The sequence below is a fragment of the Balaenoptera musculus genome, chromosome 20 (assembly GCF_009873245.2).
Source record: "Balaenoptera musculus isolate JJ_BM4_2016_0621 chromosome 20, mBalMus1.pri.v3, whole genome shotgun sequence".
NCBI lineage: Eukaryota > Metazoa > Chordata > Mammalia > Artiodactyla > Balaenopteridae > Balaenoptera > Balaenoptera musculus.
Genome location: NC_045804.1, coordinates 22,283,732 through 22,303,957, shown reverse-complemented (window position 1 = coordinate 22,303,957; position 20,226 = coordinate 22,283,732). Strand labels below are relative to the sequence as shown.

At 51.9% G+C, this 20,226-nt stretch overlaps 1 protein-coding gene across 2 annotated transcripts; it reads right to left on the bottom strand.

Annotated features, from left to right (window-relative positions):
• Positions 1-371: 371 nt before the first annotated feature.
• Positions 372-14,680, bottom strand: HROB (homologous recombination factor with OB-fold). Of its 2 annotated transcripts, XM_036837239.1 has the most exons (10): positions 14,540-14,680; positions 13,495-13,545; positions 9,083-10,252; positions 7,767-7,850; positions 6,647-6,787; positions 5,939-6,047; positions 5,665-5,750; positions 5,163-5,288; positions 2,925-3,042; positions 372-957 (listed from the first exon to the last, which is right to left on the bottom strand). In XM_036837239.1, the coding sequence occupies exons 1-10, from the start codon at positions 14,540-14,542 to the stop codon at positions 866-868; spliced, it is 1,980 nt and encodes a 659-aa protein (XP_036693134.1). In that variant the 5' UTR covers positions 14,543-14,680; the 3' UTR covers positions 372-865. The 2 variants fall into 2 exon arrangements, 1 of the variants encoding a protein (XP_036693134.1); XR_005017817.1 differs by lacking the exons at positions 372-957; positions 5,665-5,750 and having other exon boundaries at positions 2,933-3,042.
• Positions 14,681-20,226: the final 5,546 nt, after the last annotated feature.

Sequence of the window (20,226 nt, the reverse complement as noted above, 5' to 3'; positions counted from 1 at the left end):
CTGAGTAATGTGAATAAAGTATGGAATTCAGTTAATAATAATGTATCAATACTGGTTCTTTAGTTGCAACAAATCTACCATACTAATGTAAGATGGCAGCAATAGGGGAGACTGGGTGTGGGGTATATGAGAACTCCCTGTAACATCTTCGCAATAATTCTATAAATCTAAAACTGTCTACAAGAAAAAGTTCATAGTAAAAAAAAAAGGAGAGAGAGAGAGAAAACGAGTGGCTTGGCTCTGCCCTGGCCAAGGTACCACCGGCAGGGCAGACAGAACAAGGAGCAGCGAGGCTGGAAACAAGGGAGGTGGGTGAAGCAGGCGGCTGCTTTATTTCAGAATAAGGCACCTCAGCCATACTCCTGCCCCCGCACCTGGGAGCCCTGGGCACAGGTGAGCTGGCCAGCTACAGGCCTCAAGAGACGAAGCAGAGGGAAGTCTGAGCGTTCCTTCCTTGGTTCAGAGGGACAGGTCGCCACTGCTGTGGTGTGGCTCCTCTTAGCTCCTCAGCTGTCCACGGACTAGGGAGTAAAGGGACCAGGCCCAGCATCCTCTAAATTCAAGCTGAGGTGGGAGAATGCACACCTTCCCTGTCGGAGGAGGAGAAGGAATATGCACCCGAGGGCCTGGAGGACAGGAGAGCTGGAGAGTTGATCCTGGGCAGAGTTCTGGTTGCCAAAGGAAGACCCAAAGTGACGGCACTGCAGAATCCGAGGGACGAGGGTGTTCTCAGGGTAAGTGTCCAGGGTGGGAGCAGCCAGAGAAGTCCCGGAACTTTGTTTTCCAATTGTGTTGGTCTTCCTCTCTCCCCGGGACGTGATCAGACACAACCAGAGCTTTGCCTGGGTGCTGAGAGGCTGCCGGCTCATGGGGGGTGCCCTGCCTTGGGGGAGTCCCAACTGCTGGTCCCACAGAAGAAGTCCTCAGGGAGCTCGCTCAGGAGTCCATCTAGGTCATCTGCAGCGGGGGGGTGGATAGAGAGGGCAGGGAGACTTAGTGATAATATTAGGGCTCCACATGACTCAGAGCCAAAGCTCCCGCCCCTCGGGAGGGCTGTCAGGGAGGTGGCTCGCCCGGCCGCCAGCACCCACACTGATGGGCCTGAGGCCGGCCCGCCTTCCACCTCCCCTCTGCTCCCCACATACCCACACGCAACAAAAGGCAGAGGCAAAACGCCCGGGCCACTTTGCTAAGAAAGAGGCTCCCCCTGGGCCTTCATGGCTCCTCTTTCCATCCAGAGGTACAGTGTCTGAGCAGAAAGGCTTCAGAGGTCCCCTAGTGCAACCTTTGCGTTGGACAGAGGGAGAAAGAAGTCCAGGAAAAGTCATTAGATGTGTTCAGAATCACACAGTTCATTAACCTGGTTTCTCATCGGCAGAGCGGGAGACATCATCGTCCCCTCCCCCAAAGTGCCTTGTGGGCAGAGGGGACAAAAGTATCTGTCCCTGACTACAGTTCTTGGATGGGGTGCTTCTGTCTGAGAACTTGGAAACAGAGCTGACCTCAGTAAGCCCTACTGCTACTCTGACTGTTAACAAGGGCAGCTAACGCGTACCGGGGGCACGCTGGGTGCCGGGCACAGGGCTGCACACGTTATACTCATCACTTCATTTCGGTCTCACAGGGCCCCTTTAGAGGGCATCTCGTGGTAGTTCGTGCTATAATCCCCACTTTACCTGAGAGAACAGGGTTTAAAGAGGTCAACAACTTCCCCAAGTAGCATCCCTTTGACACCAGAGCCATAGCTTCCAACTAGAAAACTCCCACTGAATGGATGGGATCAGACAGCCCTAGAGTCAGTCAGGCTGGAAACTATACCTGCAGAGGCTAGCTCCCAGTCTGGCACAGAGCACTCGATAAACACTGCTGCTGGAAGGACAGAAGTCAGTTTGGGGACATTCAAATTTAATTGGGGTGACCAGCACTGTACTCAGGGAAGCAGGACTGGAATCTGATTATAACAAAAAAAGTTGCCCCTCACTAGCTACACTGTGACCGTCTGAAGAAACACTAGGTTAAATGAAGGGGAGTGAGCCTAGGAAAATGGGAATCATAGTAGGAATCCACATTTGCGTCTCCTAGCGCTGCCCGGCCACCACCAGCAGCTGCCGCCTGGCAGGTCTGTCCCTACAGTGGAGATATGACACCAACCACACATTCTACAGGCAACTCGCCTCACTCTTATACTATGACCACCAGCAACCTTCTGATGATGGTTCGGCTTGTCATCAAGCTGACTTACAAGGAGACAGCGCAAGATTCTAGAGAAGATTCCAGCATATAGGGTAGATACTTTTTCATACAATATAAGTAAATGGGCTTTGTGGTTTATCCATTGGTCTACTGTGAATTTGGTTAACGTCGAGACACCTATCCATAATCCCACGAACTTTGGGGCCAAACAGGGTTGAATTTATGGAATCAAAGAGCTAAGGACCAGACCTGGACTGTGTTAGCTTCACCTGGGTAAGGCTCCCTCCTGAGGAACAAGTTGGCCCTCTCCTAAAAGGTCTGTATTTGGGCCTCTCAGGTCTGTATCCTGGTCCCATCCTAACCACATGGATGTCTGACCCCTCAGCACCACCTGGAGGGCCTTGGAGCTTAGTCACTATGGGGAAATCTGCCTCTGAGGTCTGGCCATCAGCCCACAGAAGACTCAAGGATGGTGCCAGTCTATCTCCCCCTGTGGCTAATAGCACATGGCCTGGAAACTGGGGAGCTTCGGTTCACATTCTTTGTGTTAATTAGTTTGTGGCCTGCAGCCTCGCCAGAGAACACACCACATCTGATTTCTGTTAAGATTCTGTAAGGTCCAAAGATTCACAGGAGGAGGAACAAGATGCAGCCAGAACAACCTGGCTGAGCTGTTCAAGAGGAAATAGAAGGAGAGCCTCTTTTGCTCCTGGGTAGGCTGACGGCCTTACCTGCTTCTGGGAGTTCTTTCTCAGGTGACGCCCCTGCCTCTGGGTTCTGTGCTGTTCTGAAGCCTTTCCCAGGCTTCTCGGTCTCATGCTGGAGGCTTTCATGGAAGCTTCCTGGATCCTGGGGACAGAGGATCTGGTTACCAATACCTGTGCCCCTGAAATCCCTCTGGACAGTTCTGTGCAAACAACCTCAAAGGAATAGGTGGGGACTCAGGAAAGACAGGAGAGAGGAACGTGGCAGCGGCCAGTCACCCAGGCCCATGCTGTGGGGAGGGAGCTGAAACGCCAAACACCCCGAACAGCAGACAGTTAAAAAAATAAAAGAAAACAGAAAACTTTTGGCTGATTTTCTTTTCTAATTCTGCTGGTATCTGATGTTTTAGGGAATCTCTATAACTGGAGCAGAGAGTGAAGACACCATTCAGAATTATGCTGAGGAGCTAGCCTGGAATTAAAAATGAGCTGTTGGGCTTCCCTGGTGGCGCAGTGGTTGAGAATCTGCCTGCTAATGCAGGGGACACGGGTTCGAGCCCTGGTCTGGGAAGATCCCACATGCCGCGGAGCAGCTGGGCCCGTGAGCCACAACTACTGAGCCTGTGCGTCTGGAGCCTGTGCCCCACAACGGGAGGGGCCGCGATAGTGAAAGGCCCACGCACCGCGATGAAGAGTGGCCCCCACTTGCCGCAACTAGAGAAAGCCCTCGCACGAACCGAAGACCCAGCACAGCCAAAAATAAAATAAATAAATAAATAATTAAAAAAAAAAAAATGAGCTGTTAACAATCCCCAAACTAGCTAATATATGAACAGGTAATTAAAATTAGTAATTAAACCTGTTAACCATGGTTAGCCCTAGGGAATGGAAGTGGAGAAGGGTCAGTTTCACATTGCTTTATTCTGTACCATTTCAATTTTTTTTTTTTGGCCGCACCTCACAGCGAGCGGGATCTTAGTTCCCTGACCAGGCATCAAACCCGTGCCCCCTGCAGTGGAAGCACAGAGTCCTAACCACTGGACAACCAGGGAACTCCTGGGGTGACTTGAAATTTAAAAGGAAATCAAGATGGGACTTCTCTGGTGGCGCAGTGGTTAAGAATTCACCTGCCAATGCAGGGGACACAGGTTCGAGCCCCAGTCCGGGAAGATCCCACATGCCGTGGCGCAACTAAGCCCGTGCGCCACAACTACTGAGCCTGCGAGCCACAACTACTGAGCCCACGCGCTGCAACTACTGAAGCCCGTGAGCTCTAGAGCCCGCGCTCCGCAACTAGAAGCCACCGCAATGAGAAGCCTGCGCACTGCAGTGAAGAGTAGCCCCCGCTCGCCGCAACTAGAGAAAGCCACGCGCAGCAACGAAGATCCAACGCAGCCAAAAAAATAATTAAAAAAAAAAAAATGGAAATCAAGATGCTGTTTTTAGAAGTGGGGTGATATTGAGAGAATGAAGAAGGTTAGGGAGAAAGATGAGAAGCAGCAAGTTAGAACTAAACATGTAACTTGACTAGATGTCATCGAGTCTAACCCACTCATTTTATAGACAAAGCAGCAGCAAGGGAGGGGACAGGACTTGCCCAAGGTCATGTTACAAATTTCCAGCAGAGCAGGGCCATAACCTAGGTCTCCTGACCCCCAGGCCAGGTCATGACGACAACCCAGGATCCCAGGAAGGTGGGGGTGGCCACAGACGGGACACTGTGTGTCAAGTCAAGGCTGGGCCCTGCACCCTCACCCTGGAGTGGAGCTGCCTGGAACCCAGCCTCCCTTGGTTCCCAAAGGAGTTCTGGGCCGGCGCCCGCTCACCTAGCAGAGGTGGAAACCAGGAGGGAAGATGCAGAGCAAGTGCTGGCTCACCTGACCATCTGTAGCTGTCTGTTCTCTGTACTGCCACCTGCAGCAAATCCAACCCTCAGTCACTCACTGAGGGCCCCACCCCGTCGTGGACCCTCAACTCGGTTAGTTCTCAAGTGACTCCCATGCTCGCCGACGTTCAGGTCTGCCATCAGACACTCAGGGATCCACCCAGAAGCCAGCTGCTCCTCTAGGTCCTGTTACTGTGCCATCTGGCAGGTGGCTGGACCAGGGACAGGAGGAGATGGCCCTGTCCCCAAAGGGCATCTTTTCACCTCAGGGCAACTGTCCACTTCACATCCCTGCTCCCCAGGATAGAGGAGGGGAAGAAATCAGAAGACCCAGGCGGAAAGCAGCTCTACCCATCCCCACTCCATCTTGCTCCTCTTACCTTGGGGAAGGGCTGAGACGGCTTGAGGAAGTTCCCATCCCCAGAATCTGGGCTATAAACGTGGACCAGGTTATTGGGCGTCACGTTGAGGTAGTGATTTCGGAGTGAAGGAGAGAACACTCCGATCTGGAGTAGAGAAAGGGGGGGAAGGTGTCCAATGTCCTGACAGAGCGCTAGGTGCTGCCGGACGGCCACCCAGTCCCGCCGGCCTCAGCCTTGCTAGCCCCTGCACCAGGGTCACAGAAATCACTCCTGCCGCAGCCCTGGTGCCAGAGTAGAACCGCGTACCCCATCCTCGGCCCCTCACAGCACAACCCCCACCCCCATCTGCCCCCTGAAGGATGCCAGTCAGGCCTTTACTCGGCTCCAGTGAGCCAGGGTCTTGCACTAGGGCAGCCACTCTCTGCCTGGGCCCTGGGAGGGCAGGGAGCCAGAGGGACAACCAGGGGCTCTCTCCAGGGCGGGAGGCGGGAGAGCAGGTCCCCATCTGGAGCTCCCGTACCTGCTTTAGCAGCAGCACTGAGCCAGGCTTCAGCTCATTCTGGCGTGTCTCCAGCAGCAACCTGTGCACCGTGCCCTGCATCTCTCCTGCAAACACCACGCCGCCCATCAGTATCAGGGTCAAGGGCAGCACAGCGACGGGTTTGGGCCCTGGCTGGGACGGGGGTTGTAGACTGCCTCAATTTTCCTAGCTGCAAATGGAGAGGGTGGCTCCTCCTCACCTCCTGACCTCAACGCGGCCACTCGTCAGACACTCCCAGGACTTAACTCCTCACCCGTGGGGTCCTTGAAAACCGCACTGGCGTCCACTGTGCTCCGAGTCAGGGACTTGATCATCACTGCCATGTTGGGGACTTTGTTCCTGGGCAGCTGCTTCAGGGCTGCCTGGTTACAAGGAGAGGCATTTGCTGAGCCAGCCACGTCCCACCTGTAAGGTTCCCAAGTGTGCCAGGGCAACCCAGGGAGGGGGGCAGAGCACTGGTGTGGTGATGATCTTCCTTTTCAGAGGGCAAAGGGGCAGTTTAAAGGGCTCATCCCATCTCCCTCTGGCAGACCCGAAGCTGGTGGGCCTTCATTTGTCTGCCCTGCCTCCTTTCTTTTGTGTGTTTATGTGTATGTATTCATACAGAGCTCCACCACACAGGCCACAGGCAGGAATACGTCAGCACATGTACTAACATGAGTCTGCACGTGACCTTTGACCTCTGGGGAGCCCTAGGGGTAGCAGTGTGTTTACCCTACCCCATTCAGGGCCCAGATGTGCAGACACATGCCCATAACCCACCTCCACCTATGCCAGATACTGTGAAAAGGCAGGTGAGTGGAAGATACAACCAAAGGGGCTTCATGTTGCCACTCAGAGACAGGCGTGGGGTAGCAGGGAGCAAACAAAGAGCCCCTTTCCTAAGGTGGAGCAGGGCAGGAGGTTGGTGAAAGGGATAAAAATGGTCTTCCCTTTGGGTCTCAGCACCCAGGACCCTTACCTTCCGCAGCACCATGATGATACTGTAGGTACAGAGGAAACAGGTAGGGTCTCTCTCATCCAGGCCCAGAGCACATTTCATGGTCAGCCAGGGCCCTCGCCCAAAGTCCTCCTCCACCGATGCCTGGGAACTAGTAACAATCTGGCACAACAGAGCAGAAGGGGAGCCTGCATTAACAGGTCCGCTTTGCTAGAGGCCTTGACTGAGCTGGGATGGAGGGGTGGGAGAGGCAAGGGCAAACTCCCTGCAGCACGGTGGCCACACTCTCTCCCTTCATGTATCTCCAAGTTCAGAAAATGGTGTGTGAAACCTTGTGGCATATCACGTCTTTCACTGAGAGGCAATAGCAAAGGTACTCTTAACTCAGTTTATTTTAAATCAGGCCCTGACTTTAATTACATTAATGCAAAAGGCTATCTATGCTTGTCTCTTACAATGGACTTGCAAAGTCTTAGGGCTAGGGAGCCCCCACAAATATTTATAGTTTTCCAGGCAATTTTGAAACCAATTATATTTTATTTGGGATGCCTCTGGCTTTTAACTATTCACCTTCTTATATTAAAAAATGCTTTGAATCCAGGTGAGTATTTATTGCTTTGGAGCTGAAATGGACTGGTGGATCTGCAGAGCTACAGCAAAGAGAAAAACTTCTAGAGAGAATTAAAAGCAGAAGTGGGTCTGGGAGCGGAGCAGGTCAACCAGAATCCCAGGGAGGAGGGAGGCTGGGTCTCACCCACCAAGAGGGAACCCACCAGAGGCAAGATGAAACCAGATCCTTCCCAGCTTGATTCCCAGAAACCTGAAAGGCAGGGTTCCTGAGATACAATTTCCTGACAGCTATTACACTCTCCTCCTCTGAGGGAAGATGGAGTTAGCTGGGCCTTTCTTTCTTATCTGGGAAAGAAGGCTGGACTCATGGTATCGGTTCACACCCCTCTGGCATCAGGATAGGCTTCACTTTATGCCAGGAAAATCGCCACCTCCCCAAATGCCCCGTGGTGTGTGACCCCAGGGAACAGGCCGAGCAGCACAGACTGATTCTCAGCTACTGAAACATGTAGGGATGTCCCTCACTCCTAAATGATCCCCAGGAAGTTAACATTTGCATGGAATTAGTTACCTCTGTCCGGAATTTAGCCCGAGCACCATGAGTCGGAGTCTGGGGCGTGGAAACCATGATGTCGTCCAGATTTTTCCCACTGTGCTACAAGGGGAGAGAGGAGGAGAAGACGAGAGCAAGCTCAGCAGCTGTTATTTACAAGTACAGCTTCTTGTCTGGGTTACATAATGAGTTCAGGAAACTATCAGGGACAATTAACACATAGTACATCTCTCCTAACGAAGTCTCAGGAGCCTTGTTGGCAGCTCAAAAAAGATGTTTTGGGGATCGTTTTGGGAGTGTGAGGAAGCTAGAGCTGGCCCAGGAACAAACCCCAGGGCTTCCTGAAGGGGGCGATGACTTGAATAGAAAGGCCTGAGATGAGTAAAAGGGCAGCCTTCCCCAAACCCCTTCTCAGGGACCTCATCCTTCCCTACAGAGATCCATCCCAGGAGGAATGTACATGGTCTCCTTGGATTTCTCTTAAAGTGCCAGGGAAGAGCAACTTAACAGGTAGGAATCGTTTCCAACACCTTTCAAATGTGAGGAAAGGGGGTAACCTATCACAACCAGACCAGATCCTCAGAGTCCAATTATCTGGGATCTGATCCAAGAGTAGTCTGATGGACCCCGTCTCTCCACTGCTGCCGAAATCTACACACGCAACTCAGCCCCAACTCCCCCACGTTGACCCCACACACCAGCTACCAGTGATTCTGTGGATCTCCCAGAGCATCTGTGCCTTTGCACACGCTCCCGTCTTTCCACTGCTGAAATGTCCTCCAGGACACAGCCTTCCGACACACACCTCTGTAAACCTCCTACTCATCCCTCCAGAGCCCACGCAGCAAGCCCAAGGAGCCCAGTGTCTCCCCAGCACCCAGGGAATGACCTCTACTCTCCCTGTGCCTTTTATGTGTAATCGTTTGTTTGTGTCTGCTTCTTCCACTCCCTGGAAACTCCTTAGGATGGGAATTATTTCTATGTTAATCTCTGTATTCTCAGGTCCAAGCAAAGTGCCCAACACATACCAGTCCTTAGCAAATATAAGTGAATGAATCTTCCTGCCCTGGTGCTAGGAAACAGTAGATGCTCAACAAACGTCTGGAAATTGTGACATTCTCAAGCCTTAAGCATCTGTCTCACATGTGGGTTTTCAAGCATTCAATTCTTCCCACTTCTTCTGACTTCCTCCACAGCTTTGGAAACGCTCCCTCTCTGCACTTCCTTCCTCCCTTTCCTGGGGGGCGTGAAGATCCTCTGGGACTCTGCTGCTCTCCTGGGCCCCCAGCAGCCTGGGGAGCTCCGGCTCTGGCCAGAGAGAAGCTGTCACTCACCTGGTGAGGCAGGAGCCCTGCTGGGCCGGGGAAGCGGCGCGTTTTGGCGCGGGTGGAGGTGCAGGTGGACTGCTGGGGTGTCCGGTTGGCAGCAGTGACCAGCCGCACCAGGTGGTTCGTGACGATGGGCATCTGCAGAGCGGCTTGAGGGACTGGGGAAGGACGGGGGCCCTTCAGGGTGCTGACAGGAGACTCGACAGAAGATGCTGGAGCTCGGGGCCGGAAGGTCCCCCGAGGAAATAATCCGGAGATAGTCCTTGAGGGAGTAGCACAGCTTGAGTTGGGAGTTCGTGGTGTAAGAAAATGAGGTTTGCCAGTTAAGCAGGCATTTGGAGACTGGAATGGCTGACCAGGGAAATGATTTTGAGGGCTGCTCTGAACGAGCCTGCCAGCAGCTTGGAGAGGCTGGGGTGCTTGAGGAGGGGGACCATCGGGAGAGACTTCCCAATGGGGTTGCTGACCGCGAACCACTGAGGCAGTTGGGACAGGAAGGTTACCCGTGGCACCAGGCCTCAAGTGGGACTGTGGAGTCCCACAGCGGACAACAGGATCCAGGGGCGCATCCCGGGCTGACGGGATACCAGTTATGTGGGTTGCAGGCATGGGCCCCTTTTGGCAAGGTCTGCTCAGATCAGCTGCCCGGGCCTTTTTAGCCAATGTTGAGTCCTCCCGCCGCCAGGTGGGCAGGATTCCTGTGGCCTCACCGCTAACTCCAAGTTCCAGCTCCATGCCGGGGCCCTCCAGCTCCATGCTTGCCAGGACCTTATCAAATTCATCTTGTTCAGGCCCCTCAAAGCCACCAATCACCTGCTGTTTGCTCTTGAAGGTGAGATGAGGGTGGGAGACTGAGGACTGGGGTCTTACTGGGGTCTCACTGAGCACTTCTGTCAGTGTCACTCTTCCCTGATTGCGAGTCCAGCTGCTGGACATTGAGACAGGCCTTAGGGGAGCTGCTCCTGTGGAAGGTGGACCCCCAACGGCCCTGGGCATGCCGGAGGTAGAAAGGCGGAGTCCCAGGGCTGGCAGGCCCGCAGCCTCTGAAGGAGCAGTGGGGCATGGTAGTAGCTGGGCCTCCTGTGGCCGGGAAGAGACAGGTCTCAGGCACCCAGCATTCACAGGCCGTGAGCCAGCAGACTGGTTCTCTGTATCCTCCACAGCCGACAAGAAATCCTACAAAGAAGCAGAGACAGCAGGTCTTGGCATCTGGAAATCAAGAAACACTCTGCTTTTACTGTTTCGGGCATGTGGTGTGTCTGTGTGTGCAGATACACACAAACAAGAAACCAAGGTGTGAAAGGCAGTGGTGGACTCTCTCACCACCTTTGACCTTGCCCAGGAGCCCACAACGAGGCTTCTACCAGACACGTTCTAAGGCTAAGTCTTCAGGTAGCTTCTCTCTTTCTTCAGTCTCAGGTCGGGGGTGGGGAGGGGTGGTGGTGGCAGTTGGGGGAGCAGTAGGAGAAGCAAAGGAACCAGGTCACCCAGGAGTCAAACAAATCATCCAAGGTCACACACCCATCTCAAGGAAATTAGCTTTGTGGTGTCGAGCCTGTGCACTAGGGCTCTACCCATCTGGTCCTGCTGCCTGTCCTCCACCCACTCCTCACCCCCACCACACACACACACACGCACACACGCACACATACACACACGCACGCGCACACACACACGCGCGCACACACACACACACACACACGCACACACTTAGTCTTCAGTAAGCCAGAGAGTCCTTGGAGCCTGCAAAACAGACAGAAGTTAAATATAGCTTTTCAGGCGAGGTAAATTAAGTATGGATTCCGGTTGGGAAGCAATGTGAGATTGACACCTTCAAGAGCAACAGACCTGTTCCGAAGGTGTCAGAACTGCTGATTTAACTGACAGGAAGGTCCCCTCCACCCCCACCCCCTGCTGCTGCACTGGACTGTCCAGGCTAGAGAAAGGACCTTTCTTGCTTCGTGTATTATCAGGAGAGTAGCATACTCTAACAGGACTACCTTAGGACTTAGTAATAATAGTATTATAATTACAGCAGCAATAAAATCCTGATGACCCTGGGAGTTGATGGAGCCCTTTTCCGCTGAAGAGCTGCCTCTCAGACATGATGTCATCTATCTTGGGAAGGGGGAAAGGGGACTGGTCATGGAACAGAAACTTGAGCTGTCAGAGTCCGTCACTCTTAATTCCATTACTAGCCTAGCAGTCCTACCATGACCTGGTAAGACCCAGGAGGGTCATTTTTTTCAGCCCGTAATTACACATCTCCAAAGCTGAAAGACAAAGACAAGGACACATACATATCTCCTTGACAAAGCTGGCAGTTTTGAATTATTTGTAAAAACAAAAATCAAGTCCCCAAGTGATAACAAAACATCTAACATTTGAAAAACCTCACTGGGTGCCAGGTACCATGTAAACATTTTACCAGAATTCTCACCATGAGTTCTCATGATGACCCTATGAAGAGGTACTATTATTGTCCCTGTTTTATGGATACAGAAACGGAGACTCAGAGAGGTTAAGTAACTTCACAGAACCAGGACTGGAACCCGTAAGTGCCTTTGTCACTATGTCCTGGGGCCTCAATGAATGAGACAAGCCAGAGATGGAATTTTAAGAGGTCTGAGGAAGGTCTGTTTTTCCCTTCAAACCTCGGGTTCCAAAAGCCTCAAAGGAGGGGAAGCGTGGGACTGTGGCTGCCAGAAGCGTCCCCGGTGCAGCATTCACCATCTCACTAGGCACGAATTAGGCATCTGGACAAATTCTAAACGTGATTTTTAAAGCAAATCACTGGGAGACAAAAAAGTAGGTTTGAATGGCTTGTCATTGATAAACTAGAGCAACTCTATTCTATAAATGTAGTTTAATAGTTTCCATGTACATTAGACTGGAGTCAGGAGGCCATCCTGGCTGTTGGTGTTGTATTCTTTCTTTTTTATTTATTTATTCATTTATTTATTTGGCTGCATTCAGTCTTCGTTGCTGCACACGGGCTTTCTCTGATTGCATAGAGCAGGGGCTACTCTTCGTTGCAGTGCGCGGGCTTCTCACTGCAGTGGTTTCTCTTGTTGCGGAGCTCGGGCTTTAGGGCACGCGGGCTCAGTAGTTGTGGCTTGTGGGCTCCGGAGAGCAGGCTCAGTAGTTGTGGCGCACGGGCTTAGTTGCTCTGCAGCATGTGGGATCCTCCCGGACCAGGGATGGAACCCGTGTCCCCTGCATTGGCAGGCGGGTTCTTAACCACTGCACCACCAGGGAAGTCCCTGGTGCTGTATTCTTAAGCAATTTAATTTATCTTTTGGAGATTTACTCACTTAAATCCTGTTTCTTTCTGAAAAGGATTTGAGATAGCAATTTTGGGCCTCCTAGATGAAACTATATCTGTTAGATCTGAGTGGGAAGACAGCTGTGCAGATCACTAGTTCAGTGGTCTCTGGCTGCACCCAGAGATTAGAAATACCCCTGCCTGGGCCCATTCCGAGAAATTCTGATGTAACTGGTGTGTGGCAGGGCCTCGGCAGAGGTGATTCTAACATGCCAGCTTCAGATCTAGTCTAACGTGTCATCTTCTGAGGAGAGAGGGGGAAGGGAAGAATGTTTGTGGCAGAAGAACGGCCATCATGGGATAGGAGAGAAAATGGAAGGCCACAGAACGCAGTACTCTGCCCTGGCTCAGGTAGCCAGTTGGTGACCCCGGGCCTCCTGCTGTCCAGTAACTGTGCTGTCTCTGACTCTCCCTAAACTTTCTTCCCACATCAAGTACGTCATCGTGGGGCTTCCCTGGTGGCTCAGTGGTTAAGAATCCGCCTGCCAATGCAGGGGACACGGGTTCGAGTCCTGGTCCAGGAAGATCCCACATGCAGCAGAGCAACTAAGCCCATGTGCCACAACTACTGAGCCTGCGCTCTAGAGCCTGCGAGCCACCACTACTGAGCCCGCGTGCCACAACTACTGCAGCCCGCACGCCTAGAGCCTGTGCTCCACAACAAAGAGAAGCAACTGCAATGAGAAGCCCACACACCCCAACAAAGAGCAGCCCCCGCTCGCTGCAACTAGAGAAAGCCCGCCTGCAGCAACGAAGACCCAACGCAGCCAAAAAACAAATGAATAAATAAATAACTTTATATAAAAAAAAAAAAAGTATGTCATCGTGAAGGTGAATCCAGTCATCCGCGTGACACAGCTTCCAGGCAAGGGCCCTTATAATTTAAAGATATGACAATTAAGCAGCTCATCTTTCTGGTTTTTCATTTGTTTCTAAGACAGTTAAGTGGGTTGTTTACATTTCTCATCATTTCTCAGCCTCTCACAGACAAAAAAAGATATACATGTCAAGTAAAAGGAAACTTGGGTTCTGGGCCTGGGTGTTTACATCTTAAGACCTTCGCTGCCATCTCTGTTCACCAACACTTCCTTACCTCATCTTCAAACTCCTCTTCCACAGCAAACAGCTTCTGCAGACTGCATGCCTGAAAGGAAAACAAAGCAATTGAGGTTGGAGGAGAAATACCGTTTGCAAGTACATTCTGTCCTCACTCTGCTTTTTCCCAATTCTAACAAGACCATCAGGTTTACTGTTTGCTGTTTGTTTGTTTTTCTGCTAGTGTTGGGGGGAGGAATAAGGGATGAGGAGAGAAGAGATGGGATTTACTTAAAGACTTAGATGACTTAGAATCCTTTCTTGTAAAATAATTCACTCAGGTCCATTTGCATTAATCTTGTAATAAGAGAGAGGAAGCAAAGAGAAGACTGCCCATGGGAGCCTGCGTCATTCTTTAGACCCAGCACTGTGCACATGGGCCTAAGGATTTTGCAACATCCCCAAGGTTTGGCGTTTGGAACCTTTGTCAAACATAAGGGACACTCCCATAAATCCAAGCATGCCCAGCCTAGTGGCCTTGATTCTGAAAGTCAAGCCAGTGGATTTTATCTAATCCAACACCCAAAAGCTAGGGTCCCAGGAGGGTGGGATGCCTCCCAGTCCACAGTTCAGTTCCTTCTTTCTGGGCAGCAGGGCTGCTGTGGCCAACATTACAAGTGTGTCTCTCCTAGAGTCAAGGGCTGTGCCTAACCCCAGACGTCAGAGCAGCAAGAGCTATAGTTCGGGAGACCTATCCCGTAACGTCAAGGATCAGACTGGAAGGGTAAGGGGGAGAGGGAGGGCCCAAGAGGCGTGACGTTTGAGCACACCGGGAAAGATGAACAGGAGTCCTCCAAGATGATATGGAAGGCAAGAGGCGGGAAACTGAGGCCCAGAGGGAGGTGAGTGGAGAGACCTTCCCTGCTGGTCCGGGCGTGTCCATGTCGAGCCCTGACTAGGGCCCAGGCCTCCCGACCCCACCGAGCTCTCCCCTAAACCCTAACCCGGCCCTGCAGCTCGCACGGGGAAGGGGCTGGAACCCGGAAGGCAGGTCCTTGCGGCCTCGGGACCGGGCGGTCGGGTGGTCCCAGGCAGGGCATTACCATGGCGACGGCCGGTAGTCTCCGGCCGCGGCTTGGCCGGGCAGACCCCGACTCTAGGGGTCACCGGGGCCTCGGCCTCGGCCCAGGTGGCAGGGTCAGAGTCCGGGCGACAGAGTCTCTGGGGCGAGCTCGGAGAGAGGCGTCTTTGCAACCCAGGTGGCGACCGAAGGTGGGTGGTCGGGAAGCTGCGGGCTGGCGTCCTAGGCCGCTTTCGAAGCCGCCGCCACTCAGCGTCTCCTCCCTCTTAAAGGGGCGGGCCTATTTCTATCCCGCCGACACAAAGGCCCTTCACCGCAGTCTTCCGCCCCGGCCTTAAAGGGAAAAGGATGGGCTCTCGGTCGCCCCCCAGCGGCCCCTAGGGCCCAATCCGCTCGTTCAATGCGCGCTCAGGTGAGAGCAAGGCTGGGAATTTGGGGCCCCTTGCATCCCATCCTGCCCACCCTCCTCTCTTGTGTTAAGCATACTAGGGACTGAGTACTACAGCGTGACTCTCATTCACACCAGAATCTACCCTGTTGGTTTGTCTGTCTGTTCCTCTCTCCATCCATCCATCCATCTATTCTTGCCACGCGTATATTAAGCAAGGTATTCTCCGTCGGGCTCTTTTCATCCTTCATGTTTCAGCTTAGATCTCAGATCTTCCCTGTCACCTTATCTCTCAAGTAACATCCCTCCCCCCATCACAACGCTTAATTTCCTTCACAGCATTTTTCATTATTTATAATTGTCATGGTTTACATCTTTTTTAAAATATTTATTTATTCATTTTTGGCTGCATTGGGTCTTAGTTGAGGCACCCGGGATCTTTTGTTGCGGGGCAATGGGCTCTTCATTGCGTCGCACGGGCTTCTTTCTCTAGTTGTGGCACAGGCTCAGTAGTTGCCACGCACAAGCTTAGTTGCCCCGCGGCATGTGGAATCTTAGTTCCCCAACCAGGGAAAGAACCGGCGTCCCCTGCGTTGCAGGGCAGATTCTTAACCACTGGACCACCAGGGAAGTCCCATGATTTACATCTTTACTGTCTGTCTTCCTCACTAGAATATGAGCTCCATGAGGGTAGGGACCTTGTCTGGCTTGTTCAACTTTGTATCCCAGCACTTAGAACAATGACCCATAGAGTTATTGAATGAATGACACAGCGACTACTATTTAACAGGCACAGTGCTTGACACTGGAGATAAAGAAATGAATGACCCCTTGTGCTCTCAAGTTCATGAACAAGTCAGGGAGGGAATTCCCTGGCGGTCCAGTGGTTAGGACTATGTGCTTTCACTGCCGTGGGCATGGGTTCGGTCCCTGGTTCGGGAGCTAAGATCCCACAAGCCGCGCGGTGGCCAAAAAATATAAAAAATAAATAAATAAAATATGAACAAGTCAGGGAGATACAGATCAAAAGATAGAGTCCAGGAGAGTTGTGCAGACAGATGGGCAGGGGCCCAGAGATCTGGGAAGGCCAGCTCTTATCACTAAAGCCTACTGTGGTTACTGATTCAGCCCAACCTCAGTTTCCCTTTTTGCTTGTCACAAGAGAGATAGTCAGAGAGACAAGGGTTGCATAGTTTTGAGGACTCAAAAGGCAGGAGGAAGGTAGCTGACTCGAGTTCTTAACAATCTGAGCTGAACCAGCCATGGATCTTCCCTAGGGTAGCCTGCCTGGTCTGGCCTGACCTCTGGGCAGCCTATGGCTTCCATCATTGCTTCATGTGGACCAGCTAACCTGTCATATGTCAGAATGGAGGCCAGAATGGTGATGAGAGAGGAAACCTGGACTTCTAATTCTCATTCAAGTTAGGAATTCCTTCAAGGTCTCTGTGCTTCTGAGCTAGAGGACAAAACCCCAACCCTCCCATTTACAGGCTCCCTCTCCTCCCAGGAATCCCAGGCACAGCTCACCCTGTGCCCAACTGTGGATAGTCCTAGAGACCCAGTTACAGAGCTCCCTGTGGATCTGGGCTCTGTCAGCTCCAGTTGAAGGGACACCACAGAGCCCAAAAAGCCAAAAGGAATAATATCAACTCCTACTCACACTGTAATTTCCATCTTCCAATTTTATTTTATTTATTTATTTATTTTAATTTATTTTTGGCTGCGTTGGGTCTCCATCGCTGCACGGGCTTTCTCTAGTTGTGGCAAGTGGGGGCTACTCTTCGTTGCGGTGTGCGGGCTTCTCATTGCAGTGGCTTCTCTTGTTGCGGAGCATGGGCTCTAGGCGCGCGGGCTTCAGTAGTCGTGGCATGTGGGCTCAGTAATTGTGGCTCATGGGCTCTAGAGTGCAGGCTCAGTAGTTGTGGTGCACGGACTTTTTTACTCCGCAGCATGTAGAATCTTTCTGGATCAGGGCTGGAACCCGTGTCCCCTGCATTGGCAGGCGGATTCTTAACCACTGTGCCACCAGGGAAGCCCCTGATTTTATTTTTATTTATTTATTTGGCTGCACTGGATCTTAGTTGCAGCATGCGGGATCTTTGCTGCGGCATGTGCGATCTTTTGTTGCCGCGCGGGGGCTTCTCTCTAGTTGTGGCCCACAGGCTCTAGAGCACACGGGCTCAGTAGTTGCAGTGCGTGGGCTAAGTTGCCCTGAGGCATGTGGGATCTTATTTCCCCGACCAGGGATGAACCCGCATCCCCTGAACTGGAAGGCAGATTCTTTACCACTGGGCCACCAGGGAAGTCCCCACTATGTTGTTTTGCCTTTTAGAATTCCAACGAACTAGTTTCTTAACCTGGGGATTCAGGGAATATGAATCCCTTATAACTGCCCAAAACATCATGCGCCTATGCACATATGCCTTGTTCTGAAAGAAAATCATGGCTTTTATTACATTTTCATGGGTCAGAAGGCTTTGCCTTGCACTGTCTCAGGACCAGGATACACCCTAACCCCTCATCCCCCTCCATCCCTTATCTTGTCTGGATGCCTTACACTCTACATCAGGCCTTACCATCTCCTGCCTGGACTATCGCCATAGCCTCCTGCATGGTCTCCCTAGTCCATAGCTCTCCTCCTTTCTGTCCACTCTTTAAACATACAAATGGTATACCATTTTTCCACTGTAAAAATTCTTCAATCCCTCCCAGTCACCTGAGGATGACATATAAAATCCCCAGGGACTGCAATGCCCTGGCATCTGATTCCCTGCCCTATCTCATCTCTCAACCAATATCCCAATCTATACCAATCCCTCTCCACCCCACTCATTCTTCATGCCTCATGTCACATGCTGCCTCCTCCAAGAAGCCTTCCTTGACTGCCCCAGGCAGACCCAGGTTTCCTTCTTGGTTCCCTGCACTTGGGTGCTACCTCCATGATAGCTTAGGTCTCTTGTATGTTCTGTATTGCCTTCAAATTTCCCTGACATCTCCCTGCTGGCCTTTGAACTCTTTCAGGGCAATTGACCATAGGGTTTCACTTTTGTGAGCCAGCACTTGGCATGGGACCTGGCACACAGAAGACACTCAGTAAGTGTTTGTTGAATGACCTAATGCCATTTGTCAGAAGGGAGTGCAAAGGAGTCTAGGTAACTCCATGCTCACTTCCCTGTACAGTGCCTGTACTTATTGGAAGAAGAGCCTCACCTTCTTAGACACAAGAGGGAGAACACCTGTATTTGTGTGGTGTGTGTGTGTGTGTGTGTGTGTGTGTGTGTGTGTGTGTGTGTGTGTGTTTGGAGACAGCATGCTGTACTGCCTATGGAGTTAGGCAAATGTTGGTTCATATTTGACCCTACTGCTAACTGGCTGTGTGACCTCGACTAAGTTGCTTTCCCTCTCTGAACCTTAGTTGTCCCCTCTATGAAAACGGAATAATGCATCTTCCTCACAGGGTTGCTGTGAGATTAAAGGAATTAATGCATTGAAATGGCTAACTCCATGCCTGGCACATTGGCAAGGGCTAAACAATGTGGGTTCCCTTCCCCCCCCACTTGAGTTTGCAAACCTGTGCTGAGATTTGTTATGGGAACCACATGGCTTGAGTTTGTATCTATTTCAGCATATTTGCAAATGCATTTCTTCCTAATTTGTATTTTGATCGTATGAACAGTTGTATGCAATTCAGGGTGATGATGCGTGTTTATGTGTTTATGTTTGTCTTGGTATGGACAGTGGCATACACTGGAAGTGTGTACACACACTGAGAGTTTTGCGTGGCTGTGTTGGTGGGTGGGTGTTGCATGTTGAATGAGTGTGTGGAATGGGTGTGGAATTAAGTGTGTGTTGTGTGCTACCTACGAGGGTGGGGGTCTGAGTGTATGGGAGTGGGAGAAGGGCTGGTCTGTGTGGCATTATGTGTGTGAAGGCTGTGTAGACCAGCACTGTCGCATAGAACTTTCTGCCTTGTCCAATAGAGTAGCTATTGATAAGAGCACATGTGGCTGTTGAACACTTGAAGTGTGGCTGGTGAGATTGAGGAACTGAAGCTTTAATTGGATTTAATTTTAATTAATTTAAATGTAAATAGTCACAGGTAGACTATTGACAGAAACCTCAAACTTGTTCTCCACAGACCAAGTGATGTGCATCCCCCGCCCCCCCCCCCCCTTATCACGGAAACCCATCCATCGCGTCCCGACCCCAGCAGGGAAATAGACCCACTGGAGCCCCGCCCGCGCGTGTATGCGCGTGTGCGCTCGTGTGAGACGTACAGAGGGGGCTGCTACCGCCTCCCCCCAACCAGCTCCCCCCTCCACCCCCCGCAAGTCCCCAGGCGAGCAGTGAATCAGCCTGACAATGAGGTGAGTCATTCATGAACTGCTCTGGCCGACCCAGCAGGCGGGAAGTTAACGTCAGCCAGCCTCCCAGTCCTACCCCCCAACCCCCCGGTGGGATCGCTCAACCCCACGCACTGCAGATGTTGAAGAAACTGACGCGGGCGGATCAAGGCACTAAAGCTCATCTCCTTGGCCCCTCCCTTTGGTTTGCAATCCATTCATCCTCCAGCCCCTTTCTCCCCTCCGGTGGCATGTGAATCATCACAAGATCTACGCCTCCAGTCCAACACCCACCTCCACATGCCTCTCGCGGACGGTCTTCTTCCAAGGTTGGGAGGTGGGGGCAAGGAGGCTGGACACCTGGTGGGGCGCCAAGGTCTGGCTTTGGACGCGAGGCTGACTCTCTCCGAACCGTGGGGTGGGCGGGGCTCAGGGCAGGCTGCAGCCGGCTGGGTCTCTGCGAGCCGACATCCAGCTTGCTTGGAGCACCAAGACAAACAGGGGTCAGCAGGAAAGGAGTTGGTGAAGCTTGCTGCCTGGAGCGCCTGTGGCTGGTGGTGAGGAGGGCATGGGGCAGGGGCAGCAGCGTTCCTCTGGTTTCCAGGGAGGTCCCACATAGTGTCTCCTCAGTACCTGACAATCTTCAGAACCTGGTAGATTCTCTCCTCTGCCCTCCTCTACCTGTTCCCCCAACCCCCAGCCTGAACCCCACCACCCAGCATCAATCAGCCTTCTTTTCTTGGGCTGAATGTCACCTGGGCTTGGACAACTTGGTCCCACGGTGGTGTCCCTTACAGGGTCGGAAATAAATCATCAAACACCTTAAAAATGTGTAGACCCTTTGACAAAACAGCTCTACCTCTAAGAATTTATCCTAAGAAAATAAAAACTGATGTGTGCAAGGATTTAGCTACAAGAAGGTGCATCACAGCATTATTTAAAATGGTGAAAAATTTGAAACAACCCAAATTTCCATCA